This window comes from Thermobia domestica, unplaced genomic scaffold, assembly GCF_964235325.1.
Source record: "Thermobia domestica unplaced genomic scaffold, izTheDome1.hap1.1 HAP1_SCAFFOLD_1127, whole genome shotgun sequence".
Classification (NCBI taxonomy): Eukaryota; Metazoa; Arthropoda; class Insecta; order Zygentoma; family Lepismatidae; genus Thermobia; species Thermobia domestica.
In genome coordinates, this window is record NW_027656837.1 from 30,026 (window position 1) to 50,556 (window position 20,531).

The 20,531-nt window shown below is 37.7% G+C and overlaps 1 protein-coding gene across 2 annotated transcripts in view; it reads right to left on the reverse strand.

Annotated features, from left to right (window-relative positions):
- Nucleotides 1–20,034, reverse strand: part of LOC145677623 (uncharacterized) — a 45,367-nt gene extending 25,333 nt beyond the window's left edge. Inside the window, exons 1-3 of one of the 2 annotated variants that reach the window (XM_081748073.1) lie at nt 19,884–20,034; nt 11,584–11,696; nt 6,228–6,426 (exon numbers count right to left, since the gene is read on the reverse strand). In XM_081748073.1, coding sequence (XP_081604199.1) covers nt 6,228–6,426; nt 11,584–11,696; nt 19,884–20,014 — 443 coding nt within the window. In that variant the 5' untranslated portion in view covers nt 20,015–20,034. Of the gene's footprint in view, nt 1–6,227; nt 6,427–11,583; nt 11,697–13,950; nt 14,063–19,883 lie in introns of those variants that run through there. The other variant, XM_081748074.1, reaches the window with a different exon arrangement.
- Between the last annotated feature and the right edge of the window lie 497 nt (nt 20,035–20,531).

The window sequence follows — 20,531 nt, forward strand, 5'->3', positions numbered from 1 at the left end:
CGCGGGTCGGCGGTAAAGGTATTGTTTGCAATGTTACCAACCCGGCGCAGCAAATCTATACCTGATAAGATTTTTTAAATGATCATAAGAGAATGAAATCAAAGTGGGCCTACAGCACTGAAAGCCAGATTACCGATTATTATTGTCCGTAGGACATGACTGGGGATCTACGGTGCAAGATGAAAAAAGAGAAATTCAAAATTTGGAGGAGGGGATAAGCACAATACTTTGCCTTCATTAGTTGACGGTATTGGCTCCATCATAATAAAATAACAAAACGACGCGCGTACACACACACGCTCACGCAAGCATAACCATGAAACAAGTAAGAAAAAGAAGCACAAGCGTATGTGTACTGTAGAGAAAGACAATAACTGAAGTTCTCCCGCGGGTTGCTGGCGCGATCAACCAAATGTCGAAGCCCCTAAAACACAATGCTAGGCTGCATTTAAAATGCGCGCGCCTGTTCACTGCGTGACATCATCACCTGACCAGAATGTATTGCTGACCTGGGACCAATTTTTAATAGGTTGGCAACTATGTTTAAACTTCCAACCTTCTTTCTCTCACTCCCAGAGGAGAAAACGAACACTTGTTGTCCGTACATACACATACCCATTTTTTGTAATGGACTCTTCTACTTCTGTCATGCGCAGAAGTGACGAGGGACCTAATGTCCGAGGGTAAACAGTAGTCATTGCTCACCAGATATTCATGTTGTGTGTGTTCAAATATATAGTATACAAGTCGTATGGCTATAAGTGTTGAGCGCATATATATATATTAGCTGAAATGGCCGTTCTTCACATGGGGAATAGGTTTATGGGAAATATTTGACAGTTATGCTTTGTATGCTAAAGGAGACGGTGACGATGGCAATGAATGAAATGGTAGAATGAAGAAAGTGAGAGGAAATGGAAAAACAGCAGCATCATTTCATATTTTGTTGGGTGAGCAAGATGATACACCGACATACGAACTGCATGTATTTTATTACTATATTAATATACAATCGATTGAAAACTATGGACCTCTCAAACTCAAGGGAGGGCAATTGTCCTACCTACTCACCCAAAATGACACCCTGGTATCTGTCCACGCACATGGTATTTGTCCATCACAAAGCCCACTTGGCACGATCTGGAATCGAATTAAGGGCCCCATGCAACAGAGGTAAATGCTCTACACCAGTGCTGTCCAAATGGCGGCCCGCGGGCCGCATGCGGGCGGCCCGCCAAAGCATTTTGCACGGCCCACAAAGCTTTCACGATTTACGATTCTTATTACTGATTGTATTTTCATTTAGAATCCACGGCAACACCTTTTCTAAAATCTTGGAGCTTGGTCGGGAAAGAGTGTCAGTGTTTGAAAGTACTTATTTGTGAAAGTGCATTTTCCACTATGAAAATTGTGAAGAATCGCTTCAGAAGCTGCCTTGGACTTTTTTCTCTTTCACATCTCCTGCGGCTCACAACGACAGGAATGAATGTAGATATCCCGGCCCTTGTAAACGCTGCTAGTAACCTTCATTTCTCACATTGAATTGAATATGTATATAATATTTAAAATACGTTCTTTAGATTTTTCTTTTCTAGCGTAATATAATAATAATAATAATAATAATAATAATAATAATAATAATAATAATAATAATAATAATAATTATTATTATTATTATTATTATTATTATTATTATTATTATTATTATTATTATTATTATTATTATTATTATTATTATTATTACCAGCTGCGGCCCTCCACTTTACTAGTAAAGACGGTTATGGCCCTCAGGCACATTATAATTGGACACCACTGCTCTACACTATGAATATGAAAAGCAGGATTGAAACTGACTGATCTGTTGCTTTCGATTAGTGATGGTTTCAGGAAGTCCCTGGGTCATATCATGGTCAATGTGGATTACCGATATTTTCACAGTTCTACTTTTTACCCTTTATGTACTGGAAGTTCTATGGGGAGAAATCTGATAATAGCCCTGTTTCGTATTCTCTACAACCCATACAAGTTCTCAGCTGCAACAATGCATCTGAAATTAAAATTGCTCATTTATCAAGTTTTGCGTATAGAAATTTTCAAGATCCTCTTTTGAAAGTGACCTTTGGAATTAATTATGCATACAAAGCTCAGTTCACGATACCTTAAAATACATGCGCATTATTGTTATTGCATCTCAGTAACATTGCCCAAGCTTACTACGGAAAATCGCAAATAAGAGTTGATGAGTATAAACTACGTACGAACATTTATAACGTTTCTTGAAAATTACAGATTGATATTATTATTGTGGGATTTGTGATTTGTACTCGCCAAATATATCTGAGTTTCATATATACACTAATTCTTGAGGAATCTTAATAATATCTTGATTTTCTTCTTTTTTTTTGCATAGTTATCTAATACTGTTGTAAACAGCTGACCTCTTTACGTAGACCTCAGTGTTGACACCGAGTTCTTACACCTGTTACTAGATGTCTCTGCTGATCTTTATTCTTACACAGTGAGTCTCTAAAACTGGGAAAGTTGAAATGTACTCAACACCGTTAAACAACGCGCGATATGATAGTACAAGTATCGCTCCGTATGTAACGGATAACATATTAAGATAACATATTCCTCTCTATTTCATCATCATTGAAAATGTAGAATTATCTAGTTTGGCCATAAATTCTGTTACAAAGGAAAAGTGAAAACCAACAATACAGTGGAAGTATTAACACGGTAACAATACAGTATTAACACGATACGTATAAAAAGAAAGTGATGCATACATTATTTAACTACAGTTTGCACTAAACATATTTTAAGATGTCCGCATTAGCACGTACACAGACTCGGAGTCTGGCGGGTCTCTCGTCTATTGTGACACGCATCCTTTCCACAGCAAATGTCACAGCAACCAATAAGCAATGCTTCAAACTGTTAACTTTGTAAGTGGCTCTTCTCGCATGCAACACCCTCAATTCGTAATCCAGGAAATTAAGGTTAGGGCTGCTAGAGGGCCAACCATTAATGGATATGAAGTCAGGCACATTATGCCCCAGCTTCACTTAGACTGATTTCGCCTTGTGGGCAGAAGAGAATCTTGCTGGAAAGTCTACTGAGGTGTTGTGAGCAGGGTGGTGGTCAAGTCATTCACTACACGCTGCAGTACACTGTTTTGGCACACCTGAGCAAAGGTTTTCACGATTTTCTAACAAAAATTAAGACGTGTGATGCCAGCATAGTTCACTCTTCACACAAAATGATTGCCGCGGGATGATGGCCTCTATGGGTTTTCGGAACCTTGTCCTGGCTTCCCGAAATGATGAGATAATATATCTTATCACTCTGGCGATTGAAGCTGTTTTTCACGATAAGCAGCTTTTCATCGGTGAAAGGAATGTCTATGTCCATTGTTCGCGAACCGCTGAAGCAGGCGTTCTCATTTACGCTGCCTTTTGCGACTTTAGATACGACATCAGAAAGTGTTCCATTGACCATCGGTAAGCTCGAAGACCAAGATCGTTTCTGAGTAGTCTGGACATCGTTCGCTTAGAGATGTTCATATCATGAGCCATCACTGCCCGTTTCCGTACGGTATTTCTCCTTACATGTGTCGTCATTATTATGACAGCTTTTGAAGTCCTTGCGTTTCGTGGGAAGTTTTCTCTCGGACGATCCTGAATGAGCCAAGTATCAAAGACTCACTGGACTGTGTGGTTCACAAACATGCAACTGATTTTGTTTTTAAAGTGTTGAAAATGTTATTCATTGGCTTTCAGTCTCTTTGTAGCGCTTTCACTGCTACTCGGTTTTCGTAATCACCCCATTCCATTGTGCTGTATGGGCTGAGTCTCTGTTTCTATAGCAGCACTCACAATGTGTAGTACATTTTACCCCCAGGTTCGTTCATTCTCCTCACAACGGACAGTGTTGCAGTTTCTAGAACGTAATTAACAGTATTTGTGGCCAGACTAGGTATATAAAGCAGTAAGTGCAAGTAAAAGGCAGTTATGATAATTATTTTTGTGTGTGAAAAGACAACTAGATTATCAGTCAAGAGCTATAGTGGGTTTCCAAAGTATTTAATTCGAGTTACTAAATATTTAAGAGTTGAATGTACATAAGATACGTAATACTATTCCACACATCACTGGGTGCTTATTAATATGTTACATATCTTGTGGATTATCTGATATGAAATTGTCAACATTCGTGATATCAAATGAATCATACATATATTGTAGAGAAAATTATAGAAAAACTGTAGAGGTATCACTGATCTTAGTCTTCCTACGGGTTATAATTATTTCCCTCGTATTTTAAAGTTTATAAAAAGTTAAGTCCCAAAATATATAATTATAGTCAAAACTATGTATATATAGGTCATAGCATGTGCCCAGCAACAACAGTAGCTCAAGATTACGATTATAATCTTTCCTTCACAAAGACAGACGTCCATCTACACAAAGATTTATTATAAGACTGACGCCCACGGAGACTTCCCGGTTAGTCGAGCCCTGGGGAAAGGAGTATGTCCAATATAAAAGCGTGCGAAGAGCACCACTTGTAAACACCACCACATGATTTTGTCTGTAAGTTTTCCTAAACAGGCTACAAAATACAAGTCAAAGTTATGAAAAACAATTAATCGTTTATAGAAAGACAAGTATTTGAGATACTTTTTAGTCGAACGCAGGAATTAAAATTAAACTTTCACATGGACACTAATGATAATCACTGATGCTTCCACCATTATCATCAATCCCTAACGTAGAACCATTGTATTAAAATTTGTATACTGTAAAAACTCGATAACTTAAGATATTTGTATTAACAAGCGATATGTCAATGTATATGATTACCTCTGGTTATTACCCATCCATTTTCACACTAAACTCCCAATTTCTTATCTATGCCTTGAAATTCTTGCACAAGAGCATGCTTAGTAGACATGAGTTTGCGAATCGATACAAACAAGTAGACCACGCACCCAAAGTTAAACTGTACGGTCGAGGGTGAGTTTGATTGCTGTTAATTTAGAAGAAATACTGAACACTCAAAGCAGATTAAACTCTGAAAAGTCCACGGTAGTATTAGCTTTGGAAGCGTAGGTAAAGAACACAAGTCGGAAACCTGCTCAAGTAATATTCGGAATTTTGCTTGTCTTTCTGCTATACACAGAATGGAAATGAAATGAAATGAAATCTTTAATTTTTACGTCCCATGTTTATGCCGGCTAGGCTAAAGGAGACGGTGATGATGAGAAATGAATAAAATGGTGAAATGAAGAAAGTGAGAGGAAATGGAAGAACCCCGAGAAAACCCACGCACATGGTGTTCCCTTGGGTGCTCACGGGAAAGCTCACTTGGCGCGAACTAGGATCGAACCCAGGACCCCATGCACCAGAGGTGAACGCTCTAAAACTGAGCCACTGCGGTCCCTATACATAATGTGGCCGATGGTCACGCCATGGTGGAATCAATAGCCACGATAGAATCGGTCCTACCGTGGGCGCGCTCGTAAAGGCAGTCTTTACGCAGTGAAACGCTTGTATGATGGACAGCGGGACAGTTCATTTAAGTGTCATATTCAGATCGAGTCTTTCACGACGGAAAGCTAACAGTGGTTTATTTCTACATAAAGTCTAGCAACAGGACTAGTTCAAAGGAACTACAGGGGGGGGGGGGGGGGGCGGTGGCTCAGTGCTAGAGCGTTTACCTCTGGTGCTTGGGGTCCCGGGTTCAAATCCTGCTCCCGTCAAGTGAACTTTGTGGTGGACAAACACCATGTACGTGGGTTTTCTCGGGGTTCTCCCGTTTCCTCCCACTTTCTTCATTCCACCATTTTATTCATCTCTCATCATCACCGTCTCCTTTAGCCTAACCGGCATAGGCGTGGGACGTAAAATTCAAAGATTTCATTTTTATCAAAGGAACTACACGACTAGAATTCCAAGTGCTGTGCGCAAGTTCACAAATCCAACTAAGAGTTCGGAGAAATTTATTTTAAGATTTCGGATCCCAGGTCGTATCATGTCTTATTCAAATCGAAAAATATAGCAACAAGATACTATCGATGGGAGAAACAAGACCTCCTGAATCTGACCCTCCAAGATCGTTAGCACTGGAAAGAAGGACCGAGAGCCACAGTAAGCGAAAACCGTGAAAAATCATGTTTATTTCCTTTCGACCCACTTAACAGCTACCTTACCTAGTTAACTTACCTCTTTTGGAAGAAGTTTGTGAGAGCAATTTTATAAAATTGTACAACAGGAGAAATATCTCCTTTACTCCTTTCCTCCTCCTTTTTATCAGGCTTATCTTTTTGTTCTTCTTGGTACTCTTTTTTGAGCTCAAGAACGCACTTGATAAGGGATGTACTAGTGTCCGTTATTTCTTCTTTCATTTTGATGAAGATCTCAGCTATCATGAAAATAACATTACATTTACAAAATATTCACGGAAAAGTAGTTCAGATATGTGTCACACTTAAAACTAAAGACTCATTTTGCTGTATTACAGAATGCAAGTTATATATAGGAACTTAAATTTGATAAAATGCAAGACAATATGGTATACATATTTAAAACTTTTAGAGAGTGAAGTAAATTACAGGAACAACTTAAGTTTTCGCAAGAAGTTATTACAATGCGGAAATATGAGTTATACTTGACAATTGACATTCACAACTTGAATCTGATGATACTTATAGGATTTCAATGGGAGCATGTACCAGTATTTTAATATGTACAGCCATATTGAAAAAAATAAAATAAATGAGAGCTCATTCCTGGTACCTTTTGATGTAAAGACAGGAAACGGTTATCATGCTCGCTTTACAATCGCGAGGTTGCAGCCGGCCATACTTACAGGCTTTTCCAGGTTTTTCAGTTTCACCAGGCGAATACCGAAATGCTACCTTCAATAGAAAGGACTTGACTTTTCCAGAACTTCCTTTGTATCTTTCATTGTTAATATTTCCAACGGGGCCTTCAAGTGTATCTTATACAGTCAGAAACCACACTAAGTATAGGTTGGAACTATCATTTCCTATACCTCCAACCTATACTTAATATTGTTTCTGACTATACACAACATAAATAAACAAATAACCTAGCACAAACAGAAGACAAAGGTTCTGAAAGAGATCTTTTAAACAATAGTTTTAAAAAAATATCAATTTTACAATACTATGGAGAGCTATTGCAGTTTTGAGTCCCGTAGCTCTCTTCTGTAGACTAACCGGGAAAAATACATACATGGCAATATCCTAAACACTCGGCTACAGAATAGACTGCAATTAATCGTGATTTGTGAAACAAAACATAAATGTGATAAGTACAACATGTTGCATGTTTTACAGTTTAACGCATATGAATGCACGGAAATAACACACCCTTGATTAACTGTTTTATCCCTTTCACTTACGACAATACGTGCAGTCAATACTCTTAAGTGCCAAGGAACACGTGTAATACTCAATTCTCATCCACCCATTTCTACTCGTTCTAAATAGCAGCATAGAAAAGATAGCCCGCATCTATGAATTTTAGTCAGGAAAGACGCAAGCAGTAGGATTAGATTAGGATTTTTTCATTAAACCATTTTTACACTTTGCAACATGAACTCTTCGACATTTGTTACGATGTAATGCTCTCCAGAGGAAAATGAAGGGAATATAAATCCGTTCAATATAAATCCGTTTGGACTGCACCGCCAAATATTCTGAATTTGTAGCATATGTGTGCAAAGTGAATGATCTATTCATTCACTTGCCAACAATAGTCGTGCCTGTGACAAGAAAGAAGCAATATCACAGCTTTATACATGTGTGAAAAATTATTTTTTCATATTCTTTTTGGCTGAACGATGTTTGAAATACATAATAAACGGTGCTCTGACAAGATTTCCACGAAACTGAAAGCTCACGTTTATAGCAGAATATTCAGTTAAACACTTTATACGTATATACAACATACAGAGGCAAATTTAACTTAGCAGTAAGTTCCAAGTTGAAATAGAATAGTATTAATGCGGCCTCCAAAATACATCGGAAGACAACTTGTATAAGCAAAAACGCACTCTTACCGGTAAACCTAAATACCAGAAAAATGAGACCAAAGAATGTGATGACATAGCCTTTCTTATGTCCTTTAGGCTAAAGAAAGAGAATGATTAACGGAAGAAAAAGATCATGAAAGACAGTGGAATGAGAACGTGGGAGGAAAGAGGAGAATCCCGAGAAAACGCATTGACACAATGTTGTACCACAAACAAAATGAGGAAAAGTTAACTGGTTCTACTCTTTGAAGTAACAAAATTAAAGCATAATTACTTACTATATTTTACAAATAGCTAATATCTTACGTTTTGTGAGATTTTGACAAATCAAGTTATTTTATCGATAGGATTTTAGAGGGTGAGATAAAACTAAGAAACAGTGCTATTTATTTCAGACTATAAAGAGACAAATGGTTCGAGATGGTACGACCATACTTTTTCAAGTTAAAAGAAGTACATGAAGATGAAGTTTTCTGATTGGTCGTATTGAACAATCAAGGAAGAAATCAAAATGTATTTTATTCTAGCTCTCTGAGTTTGCCCTGACAAATTTGGTACCACTAAGGGGTGTACGCTTTTGTCGCCTGTATTCACAGACTGACTGACTGTATTTTTGAGTATGGGTTCAGTACAATAACATGTTGCGCACAATGGAGAGAATCACTTCAAGAGAGCTAGCTGACTTGGTATGTTTGTATGGCGCACAAAACTACGAGTGACAAGAACAGCTCCTAAACCAGCAACGGTATCCAAATCGCCACGCACCCCATCAAGTTTGCTGTTACTTATCAACGACTGTGTAATACTTCGGTGATTACTTGGATAGGATTGAGAACGCACAGTGAGAATGCCGGAATTCAACGAACAAGTGTTAGTACACGCAGAATTAAATATCTCAACTTCTTTCCACACAATTTCCTATAATCTAAGAAGTCGTGTCACAAAAAGCAGCTCCATTCATTTCATATATAATATTAGCAAAGCATCAATCCTGTCAATTTTCCACTACGCCTACAATTTATACAAAAGTACTTTGAGCTCTGTCAAATGCAACTTACTTTTCCATTGTTAGTATTGCTTATCGAGTAACCATGACTCACGTGTGACGGAGTGTCTAATACTTATAATATGCATGTATGGAGTGACACTAACATCTATGCTACATTCTGCAACATATCAGCGAAGATTCCAGGTAAATGTGTGGGCAGGTATTATTAGCAACATTCTGACTGGACTCTACCTGTTACCTTTGCGGTTAAATGGCTGAAACTACTGCTACACCTATCTCATTGGCGTTTTGCTACAGTTGCTAGACGATGCATCACTGGCCACATGACTACAAATGTACCTATATCACTATAGAGCGCTCGCACTTTTGTGATTGTGTGCGTATTTGCATCAGCGATTTCCGAGACGGTAGATGGGACCAGTTTTGTGGCCTTTTTCACTACATTTGCGACCATTAGACTTGCTGAAGAGTCTCCAGTGGACAGCATCCTTACTGCAGCAGGACACATGCAAGACACTCATATTGTTTCTGACTCTGCTTGACAATCCATGGTCTGTCAATACGAGTAATGTGATCAAGTCAACGGAGGCTACTTTAAAAATTTTTCGCAAACGTGCGCATTATTAATATATATTGTACATTGGAATGATAAATGCACTCCAGGATGATCACTTCTTGATGTATTACTTTCTAATGACTTAAGAAATGTATGACATCCTCTACATACACTACCTTCCAGCTCTTGATATTGTTCATACTGTATCAAAGATCTAACACCGAAAATTACTCATTCTACGTACATTTAGATTGTTTAAACACAATGGCGTATTTGAGTTATTAGCAGAGCAGCAGAGGAAGCTGGTTACGTCACACGACTTCTCATTACGCACATACAGTAACTGATAAACCATCCACATCTGTCTCCATACAACGTTCAATAGTTTTGTTTCCACTCCAGCTCCTCAATTTAATTCTTCCTTTTCTTACTCTTTGTTCTTATGCAGCCACACATTAAATGAAATCTTTAAGATTTACATCCCACGTTTATGACGGTTAGGCTAGAGACGGTGATGATGAGAGATGAGTGAAATGAACAAAGTGGGAGGAAACGGGAGAACCCCGAGAAAACCCACGAGCACGGTGTTTGTCCACCAAAAAGTCCCCACGGCGCGAGCTGGGATCGATCCAGGGACCCCAAGTACCGGAGGTGAACATCTACCACTGAGCCACCGCACCCTTAGCCACACATTAAATATTACATTTCTACGCCATCCTGTATTGGAGATATCGACGAGCCGACAACTTTATGTTGCCTGTGTTGTAGTTCTGATATCCAACAGCATTTCGAGTCATCATTAAGTTAGAATATAGCAGATACTTCTTTACATCCCTTGGTCCATACTTCTAACAAGGTTAAGATTTCCTCTAAATGGTGTTTGGCTGTTGTTAATAGTTCAATTAGGACCTACGCTCTGAATTTCTCTCCCGGGAATTTTGCACGTGCCTAACGTCTATTAAATTAAGCGGATTTGGACCAATGTTGTTTGGAACTTTTTAGATCTTGTTTTGGTGCCAGGCATCACTTCCTAACCTTTTTCGGTTTAATTCCGTACTACCCTGAATATATAGATAGATAAATATAGGCATAGTAAATTTTTCCCCCTCGATTAGTGTTTATTTAATGATTTTTATACAATATCTTTGCTATCGATACAAATCCGAAACATTCATGATGGAAGCAAATAGCTCTGCTGCTGACGTCCAAATTAAATTTTAACCAATCATTTACTCAATACGAAATGTGCAATACCATAACGTCAATCGTAGTGTGGCAGTTTCTTTCAGATCAAAAGGACTGATTAAAAATTTTGGAATCTTTTTCATTGCTTTCAAACTATATGATGTTCTGTTTTATATTATCTCGATTACGTTCACTCTTCAAAAGAATCGTCAACTCTTATCTATTTTATACATATTTCACAAGTGAATCTGTGGACGTGTGAAATAAGACAAGAATATGCATCCCTATCATCGCAGTTCGAAAAAATTGTTGCCTGATCCATTCTTTAACATTTTTATATCTAGCTAAATGGGATTTTAAAAAAATGGAATGAAATCTTTAAGTTTTACGTCTCACGGTTATGCCGGCTAGGCTAAAGGAGACGGTGATGATGAGAAATGAATGAAATGGTGGAATGAAGAAAGTGGGAGGAAACGGGAGAACCCGAGGAAACCCACGCACACGGTGTTTGTCCACCATAAAGTTCACTTGGCGCGAGCTGGGATCGAACCAGGAGCCCCAAGCACCAGAGAAATGGGATTAAGCTGCAGGAACAAAATACAGATTAGTTTTGATTATGTGCAATGCTTTGCTCTGGTCAAGTTGGTATTTCATGGATGAAAGCACAGGCAGTTTAAAGGTACATGCATTTGCTTTTTTCCAATGCCCAGAACAGACATTCCAAATAAACATAAATTACAAATATATATTATTATGAATCTTTACTTACAAATATCATTCTGATTTGTCCCTTCATTCAGCAATTCAGTCCGGTCAGACATTAATGCATCATTCATTGATGAAAATTTCTTCACTTGCTCTAGCAGTTTTTCCAAATGAGACCTACGATATATATATATATATATATATAAAATCGTAGATATATTCCTCAATTTGTTCCTCTATGAACCAGTAACAAAACACTAAATATTAGAAGCCTCTTATTACAGAACACAATCGAATTTGTAGCTACAGCTATTGAATGAACTAATGTTAATAACCTAAAATGATTGAAGAGCTGTCTTATATATTAATCTAGAAGGCTGAATTGCTATTATGTATCTTTTGTTGCTGGTCTGTTCCAAAAATCATACTTGAATTTTCCCTGACTACTATTGTCAAGATATAAGTATGAAAAATGGGTTCAGTGGGATATAGTGGATGGAAGTTAATAATACAAACAATAACTACACAAAAGTGGAGGATATATGGGGCAGGTGGAGAGGGCAAAAGCTTTTCCCAAAGGCTTTTTTTTTCTTCTAAGCTTACGCTATTTTTTCTTTATATGTGTATCTATATTTTGCTTTAATCTAAAATTTGTATTTTCCGTATTCCAAGATTATGTTTATTATTCAAAAGGTTATCTGCAAGCACCAACCGATATCTGATATTGATATATACAGATATATTTACAGTCTTCCAGAGCGGGTTTTAACCATATTGTATATGTTTATCAATATTCTGTGAAAACTTGCACGTATTAAGCTACTATTTATGTATTCATGTTGCGACTAAAATATCGAATGATGTACCACTTGCAAAAAGAAAAGAAAGAAAAAACCTACAATAACTCGTAGTCAAAGAGATTTCCGGTGCAGGCACACACGTATAAAACACTTATTTTACAATTCAATTCCTTGTTGAAAAAGGTCTGGTACCTGCGAGGGAATGTCCTTAACCGGTCGCCGCATCACCTGGTCATCAGGGAAATTCTTTGCCGAAAAAGTGATCGAGATCGAGATGCTGGGAGAATGGTCACAAGAATATGATGGACACGGAAAGATTTCATACTTCAACTACTGCCTGCACCACTCTTTGAGTGAAACTTGGACGTGCACTCTTGTGCAACATGGCAATGTCTGTTGACCATTGTTGGGTATTTGAGATGTATTTCATGCAGTTCATCCTGCCGTAGTGGTGGTTTCACCCTGCCGAAGAAAGACCTGATGGACCACCCCACCATTATATTAGTCTTACCATCTGCGAGTGAAAAAGTAGTTTTAAAAACTGTCCTGGATGTTGATCAAAAACCAACCACTATCCTGACCATTTACGATTGTCGTAGGAGATCTACTTTTCATCAGAAGTGACAATCAGATGCAGGAAACCTCACGATTGTTCTAGATACTTAGAAAACATGACAGTTCTAAATGCCAATTGTTAATGACTTGCATCAATTTATGGGTGCCCATGGGTCCTTTTCACCTTATCGATTAAGCGGAGCCGGCGATACGTGATACGTTACATATCTAACTCGTTTGCAGTTGCACACTTTTCCAAAAGGTCGCTTACACAGCGTTCCCGAGAAGCTCATTAGAACATGCTATTGCATGCTATTGCTAGTTGGCTGTAAGATTCATTTTTCAATGTTGCCACTATTTCACTACTCTTGGTTCAAATGCATTATTCATGTTTTTCCCACTTAATGTGCAGAATGACCTAGTTTCAACTCGAAATGGAAAATCAAGCCCAATTCTGTTTTCCATGGTGCATTTTCACACCACTCTGTTCAACCATTGTCTCTTGACTGACTGGTCACCCAAGTCTTAATTTCTCAACATCTATGGAATTTGTGACATTGTACAAGTAGCTCGTCTGTCCATATATCATGTCGAATTTTCCCTGACTACTACTGTCACGATATAAATATGAAAAATTGGTTTAGTGAGGATAGGTTGTCTGGAAATTAATATTATAGACAATACAGTGCACGGTATGTTTCGTTATAAATGGTGCTACGGACATTTAAATCGGATCGACACAATACTTCACATCATGCTACTCCCACTAAACCCACCCATGACTTGACAATGATGCTAGCAGTGAAGAAAATTAGACGTTTAATATGAATACTTCAGCAAATAGGAAACGGGATACAGAAAAGCACACGTACGAATTAATTTATTAATGAAATAGTTGTGAATTGTTCAGTACTTTCAGCTATTTACAGTGACATGATGATTTTGAACCATTTTAAATGTAGAACCAAATTCTGACTTACCAAGTATTTATGTCTGCAACGTAAGTACAAGGTAACCAAAATAGTTCTTTCCGTTCTAGAGCAATGACAAAAAGCAATACAGTGAATGGAACGTACCTTTAGGTTTCAAAGTAATCTCTCTCAGCATCCAACACCATTTGCCAACGTTCCTGCAGCTGCACACTACCCTGATTATAAAACTTGGCTGTCATGGACGCAAAGAAATCCATGAGTGCGTTCCACAGGTATCCCTCATTTGAGAAGGATCTCCACAGAGGTGGTTGTCAAGGGAGTGAAATAGATGGTAGTCTGTTGGCGCAAGGTCCGGTGAATACAGTGCATAGCACTGTGTCTGCTAGCCAAGTTGCTGAAGAGTCTCCCGGGCACATTTTGCACCTACTGACGGCAGAGGTCAGCAGTGATGAACTGATCAGGAGGAAGGAGCTCGTAATGCACCACTTGCTCACAATTCCATTATGCAGAGAGTGTAACTTTTCGTGAGTGCAGAGGTGATCTTGTGGTGTGAGGAATAGGGTCACACAACCAATGTCTGCTACGTTTGGGAGTGTCATAGAGGCTTCGTCAACAGTGAGCAAGCTCTAAAGAATGGGTGTGTTCAAGTGCCAAACAAGTAAGGACAAACAGAGTGTCACTCGTTGTTCCTTGCTGGCTGCCGACAATGTATAAAGTACCCACTTGCTGAACTTGTATGACTTCCCTATCTCATGCAGGCGCAGTCTGGCTGTTTCAGTGGAAACATGGAACCTTTCTGGAAGTTCAACACACGTTAGACAACTGTCCTCCTTGGTGGTTGCTTTCAGGGTGGTCGTCCACTGCGTGGTTCATTCAAAAGATTCAAATCTCCCGAATGGAATATCTGGAACCAATGCCTGGCGATGCGTTCGTTTATGGCATTCTCCCCAAATGCCTGCCATATGCGGCGACTTGATGCGGCAGCTGACAGACCTACTTTAGAGTCATACTCCCAATACACGCGAACAAGCTATTATGATATCTACATTTCTCTTCGACATTAGACAAGCTATGACTGGTGTATGTGAGCAATGTGCCTGTATTACTGAAAGTATATTGAAGATTAACTCCCGATCGCTAGGCAGGTACATGCGTCATTTCGTTTCCTCTCTGTGAGCACATGATTAATAGCACATCAAACACGGCCAGAACTTTTTTGATTATCTTGTACAATGGATGAATTAAGCATGACATACTTACGCCAGTACTTTCAGTAACACTCGTTTCCGGTGCGTGCAAAGCAAGGGGCTACACATGGAACTTACAATGATTTTATACTGTGTTGGCTATTATATAAAAACAAGGAACTTTAAAGAATAAATAGATTAAAAGTATGAAAGGTGAGGACATGTATTGCATGAAAAAGGTGTGAACTATAAACTGGCCTATGTTTTAATTCGCCTAGCACCCACTATGTTGAAACTGAAGATGAGACTTCTGAGATCTTTTACTTTTCTTTTTGGGAAGTGACGAAATTACTTGATTCCTCCAGTAGGAAAAGGTACATGATTTGGCACAGACCACACAGGGTGAACCTGAAAGGAGTGCAAACTCTGGAAGGTTATTCATGACATCAAAAGAAGACAAAAAGTCATGTTGCATATTGTCGATTTCCGCGTCGTGTAAGAAATGAAATCTTTGAGCTTTACGTCCCATGGTTTTGCCGGCTAGGATAAAGGAGACGGTGATGACGAGAAATAAATAAAATGGTGGAATGAAGAAAGTGGGACGAAACTGGAGAACCCCGACGAAATCCACACACACGGTGTTTGTCCACCACAAAGTTCACTTGGCGCGAGCTGGGATCGAACCAGGGACCCCAAGCACCGGAGGTGAACGCTCTACCACTGAGTCACCGCGCCCCCCAAAAAGAAATTTAGCACGATATTAAGTTCATATGTACATTGCATAGAAAACGCTGAAAATAATAATAATAATAATAATAATAATAATAATAATAATAATATAATAATAATAATAATAATAATAATAATAATAATAATAATAATAATAATGAAACAACTTTTGTATTGCTGTCAGGTAACAATTAAAGAAACTAACCTGTATAATGTTGCTTTTTAATAAATTTTTAGCAGATATTTCCAGTATGTCACCCGGGCACTCTTCTTCGGGACTAAGGCTTAAAACATACTCTATGCTGTTATGATCTTTTGCGTTCCGTAAGCTTTTCAACCCTCCGTAAATTTAAATTCTGTTGTATGTCTTCCATCTTACGGATGGTTGAAAGACATATGGAATGCCGATCACAGAACTATATATTAATAAAAAAATATAGTATATGTGACCCTTGGAGTTAGTATATTAACTACTATAATATTAGGAGTTCGTATGTAACTGTATATACTGTACTATATATACTGTTTCGTTATAACGTAAATATACGAATAACAGTATAGAGGATATTTTTACACCTTAGTTCCAAAAAAGTGACCGTGAAAGGTACTAGAAATATTGGATAAAAATTCATTAAAAAGGAACATTATACATGTCAATTTCTGATATATATATATATATTCCATACGATCACCTATATGATACCTATCACGACAATATAACTGTTGTTAAGTAAAACTTTACATAATTTGGACATATATGATCAACCAAGTGTGAATACAGAAGCTATGTATTATTATTAATATTATATGTATGTAAATAAATTATTTACACAGTGATAATCTATAAATGAAGCATCATGCAACAGCATCCGGGAACAAACCGACAAACTTCGCATATGTGTTGAGGACCGAAATTCAAGAAAAGAAAGTTCAACTAAGACTTAAGTCTGAAACACCTAATACGGAGATAAGGTCAATTTAAGGTAACTAGTGGAACAGGTTTTAGGGTAGTTACACAAAGAAAAAACAACCGAAAAACTTCGCATTGTACATTTACTGTAGGCAGTCTTGGGAAGTAACGTAACGCAAGTAACGCGTTACTTTTTAAGTAACGTTTCCTAGTAACGCGTTACATTTTTTCCAAAGTAATTGTAACGGTAACGCGTTACAAATTTTTAAGTAACGTAACTAGTTTGCATTACTTTTCCTCGTTACATTTCGGATGAGTAACTACAATATATGTATATTTTTTTCGGAAACAAATGTTTCTTTCCTGTAAGTGAATTTCTCAGAATGGAACAATGGAGCATGAACAATGTCAGTGACCGACAATTCCTGCACTGTTCGCCTTTTCCCGTTTCACCTTATGACCTCTAGCAATGAAATTAGCATGTAAAACCTGTTATCACTTTTCATCTTAATGCAAGGCGTAACGGGAAATCTCGATGTGCATTTTCCCGTTTAGCCTTACGAACTTTACGTTGGTAGGCTTGCAAATACATTCATAGATACAATTTGATTTGTTTATTTACATAACAAAATATAGTGCCACTTGCTGCTTTTGGAAGATGAGGAAAGCCTCAGGGAAATCACGTGTACTGATTGCAAGCACCTGGAAGATTTTGTCTTAGATTTTGACAGCTCCAAATCAATACATTCAGTTAGTGAACTACGAGTGCAATGGTACTGGTAGTCTATTTTACTTTGAATGGTGTTGTTTTTATAAAGATGGAGAACGAAAATATTTTATCGTTCGAACATTTGAAAGAATACTTTTTCTTAAAAGCTGAAGATGATGGTGAATAGCAGTGGCGTATTTAGGAGTGGGACTTCCGGGCTTAACCCCCCCCCCCCCACTATAGTAAAGTATATAAAATATCTTGCAGAATTTTCACATTTTCAGGCAAAGCCCCATCGAAACAAAATCGTAAGTACGCCACTGCTGAACAGAATTTAAAAGTAAAGTGGTGCCTCGGCGGGAAATATTTATCAACAATTAGGGTGCCATAATGAACGACATTCAGTAAGGGTTTAATATGAATAAAGGGTGTTCTGATGACCAGGCCTACTTTATTGATGTAATGTTGATAGTATGTAATATTAGGGTTCTTTTAGATCAATTTGCATATCCTAAAGTCCCGTTGATTATAGAGTTTGGAACAACTAGCTTTAAAGAGCATGTATCGATTTTAGAGTTATTGGCAATTTTGATTCACCCCCAGTTCATGTGTTCTCATTTCGTCAGTTGTAGTGTAATGTTTCTCTATATTCTGTTCTTTTAATTTTACATAGCAACATTGTTATTATTATATAATTAGTTTAGCAGAATAATAACAAGCAACCATTTTTCTAACGCACAGGGATGGGCACGAGTCAAGCTAAAACTCGACTCGAATCCAAGTTGACTTTCGAGTCGAGTCAAAAGTAATATTCTCGAGTCGAGTTCCGAACCGATTCACTGTTTTTGGCGTCGAGTTTCGAGTCGAGTCGAGTTTGATAAGTGGCTCGCTCGTTTTGAAATCATAGGCTGATTACACTGGAAAGCGAAAGCCATGAGAAATGTAAGCTAAGCAGTAATATGGAATACTTTTAGTGTTGCTCACGAGAGGGGACACTGCTCGCATCTCGTCTCGTCTCGATAGCAAGACTACAAGAGATTTTTTATAACAAGCTTAGCTCGGCTCGGCTTAACTAAACCGATGGCTCGAGCCGGCTCGCTTGGGGTGAACCATCGGCTCGAACTGGCTTGGTTGGGATAAGCCATCTGCTCGGTTCGACTCAACTGAGCGAAGGACTCTAGCAGATTCGGTTGGGTGAGTTGTTGGCTCAGCTCACTTCTCGGTTTGAGTCGATAGTGAATGAGCTGTGAGCCGATCTGCTCGAGTCGTTGACAATTCCAAACCCGGGCCGAGCAGTTTTGAAGATATTTAGCCAGTGCCCTATAACTTTTAACAACGTTTGGCTCGAGCCCGAATACTCAACCTAGACCCTCAACCCAAATTCAGAAGCTCGTGAACAATGTCCTTTACTCCTAGACTTCACGACTACCGAGGTTGGCAATCAACTACTTTTTTAGTATTCATACATAAACCGCCTATCTTTCATGTTTATACACAGTGTTGTTATAATAATAATAATAATAATAATAATAATAATAATAATAATAATAATAATAATAGAAGAAGAAGAAGTTGTAGTAGTAGTAGTACCATTGATTATTATATTGTCTATGTAAGATACTTGAAGAGAGTACTCGAAACTATACACCAGATTTGACTCGAGTCGAGTCGAGTTGGAGGAAATTTTTCAAGCCGAGTTCTCGGGTCGAGCTCAAAGATGTCTGTTTCTAGTCGAATCGAGTTTCAAAGAAAACTTGCTCGAATTCACTCGTGCCCATCCCTACGAGTAACGCAGTATGGCATTTTAGTCAATGTTACATTACATCAAAATGTTGATATAGTTGTCAAGTAAAAATTTGTTCTTGCATTTACATAAATCGATTCAGAAAGTGCAATAATAATAATAATAATAATAATAATAATAGCGGTAGTAATAGCAGTACGGAAAACTGAAGTAATAAGATTTTTTCTACATATTCAAAGTTTCAGACCTAAAAGTAACAGTTACTTTTTTGAGGCAAGTAACGCGTTACATTTTAAGAGAAAGTAAAGTAACTTGTAACGCATTACATTTTTACAAGTAACTTACCCAACACTGACTGTAGGGCTCTCTGTTAGAACAAGAAAGCATTACAATGACTGTTTATCACTTCGCAACGATGTGCTGTACAAATTAAATAGTGTGAACAAACAACCTTATGACCAATTCTACTGATTAACTTAAATTGAACTCATTCGTAATTACGCGTTTCCGACCAAAGTCGCTGATAAACTTTTTTTTTTTTTTCTTTCTTGTATTGAGATCTTGAACACGTATGTGAAGTTTGTCGATTTATTCCCACAACACCCAATTTATCAATGGATGTCAAGGACGCAAACACATGCATAGATGCTACTAATAGTTTTTCGAGATTTCTTTATCCATATGCGCTAGTAGTTTTAATTTTCGAGACATCTTATATAACAACGAATTAACTTAAGTCGTGTATTACATAAATTAAAGGGTTACTATAACAGCATTACAGAGAATTTATTTACATACCTCACCCTGAAATCCATATGCGCCATAGAACGCTGTTCTCGTTCCTTCTTTCGAGATTGCTTCGATTCCTTATGCATTTGAAATGCTTTTGAAAAAGCGTTATTCACTTCTTCCATTTCTTCTTTATCCATTTCATCCAAGTCTACTGATTCCTGAAAAATTACATGCAAATTGTTCCCTTTTTTCTTTCAGAAAATATTTTTTTTTTACTCAGTTTTAATAACAACCATACAGCACAAAAAAAAAAAAAAAAAAAAATATTACTATGCTGATGAAAGCCGTCTGACTCCCGCATATATACAAAAGAAACACAATGATTTAACATTTGTGTACTGTGAAAGTGTGTACTGCAAATATGTCAGCATATATATTTATCCCTAGGTAGTTAATCTCCATCCACTAACCTATGTTTTGACAATGTTGACGCCAGCGAGAATTCAACGCTAACAGGGAACAGAAAACAAGGCCAGTATCTTTTGCATCTATATATATATTAAAAAAAAAAAAAAAAAAAAAAAAAAAATCTGTGAAAAAGATCGTTCGATGATTCTTTCTCCACCGTCGTTTTTTTTCTTCAAATAATCAAGTAATTCGTAAAATGGGGAATAACAGTTTGCTTATTAGAGTTAAGCCCATTATTGCATGGCG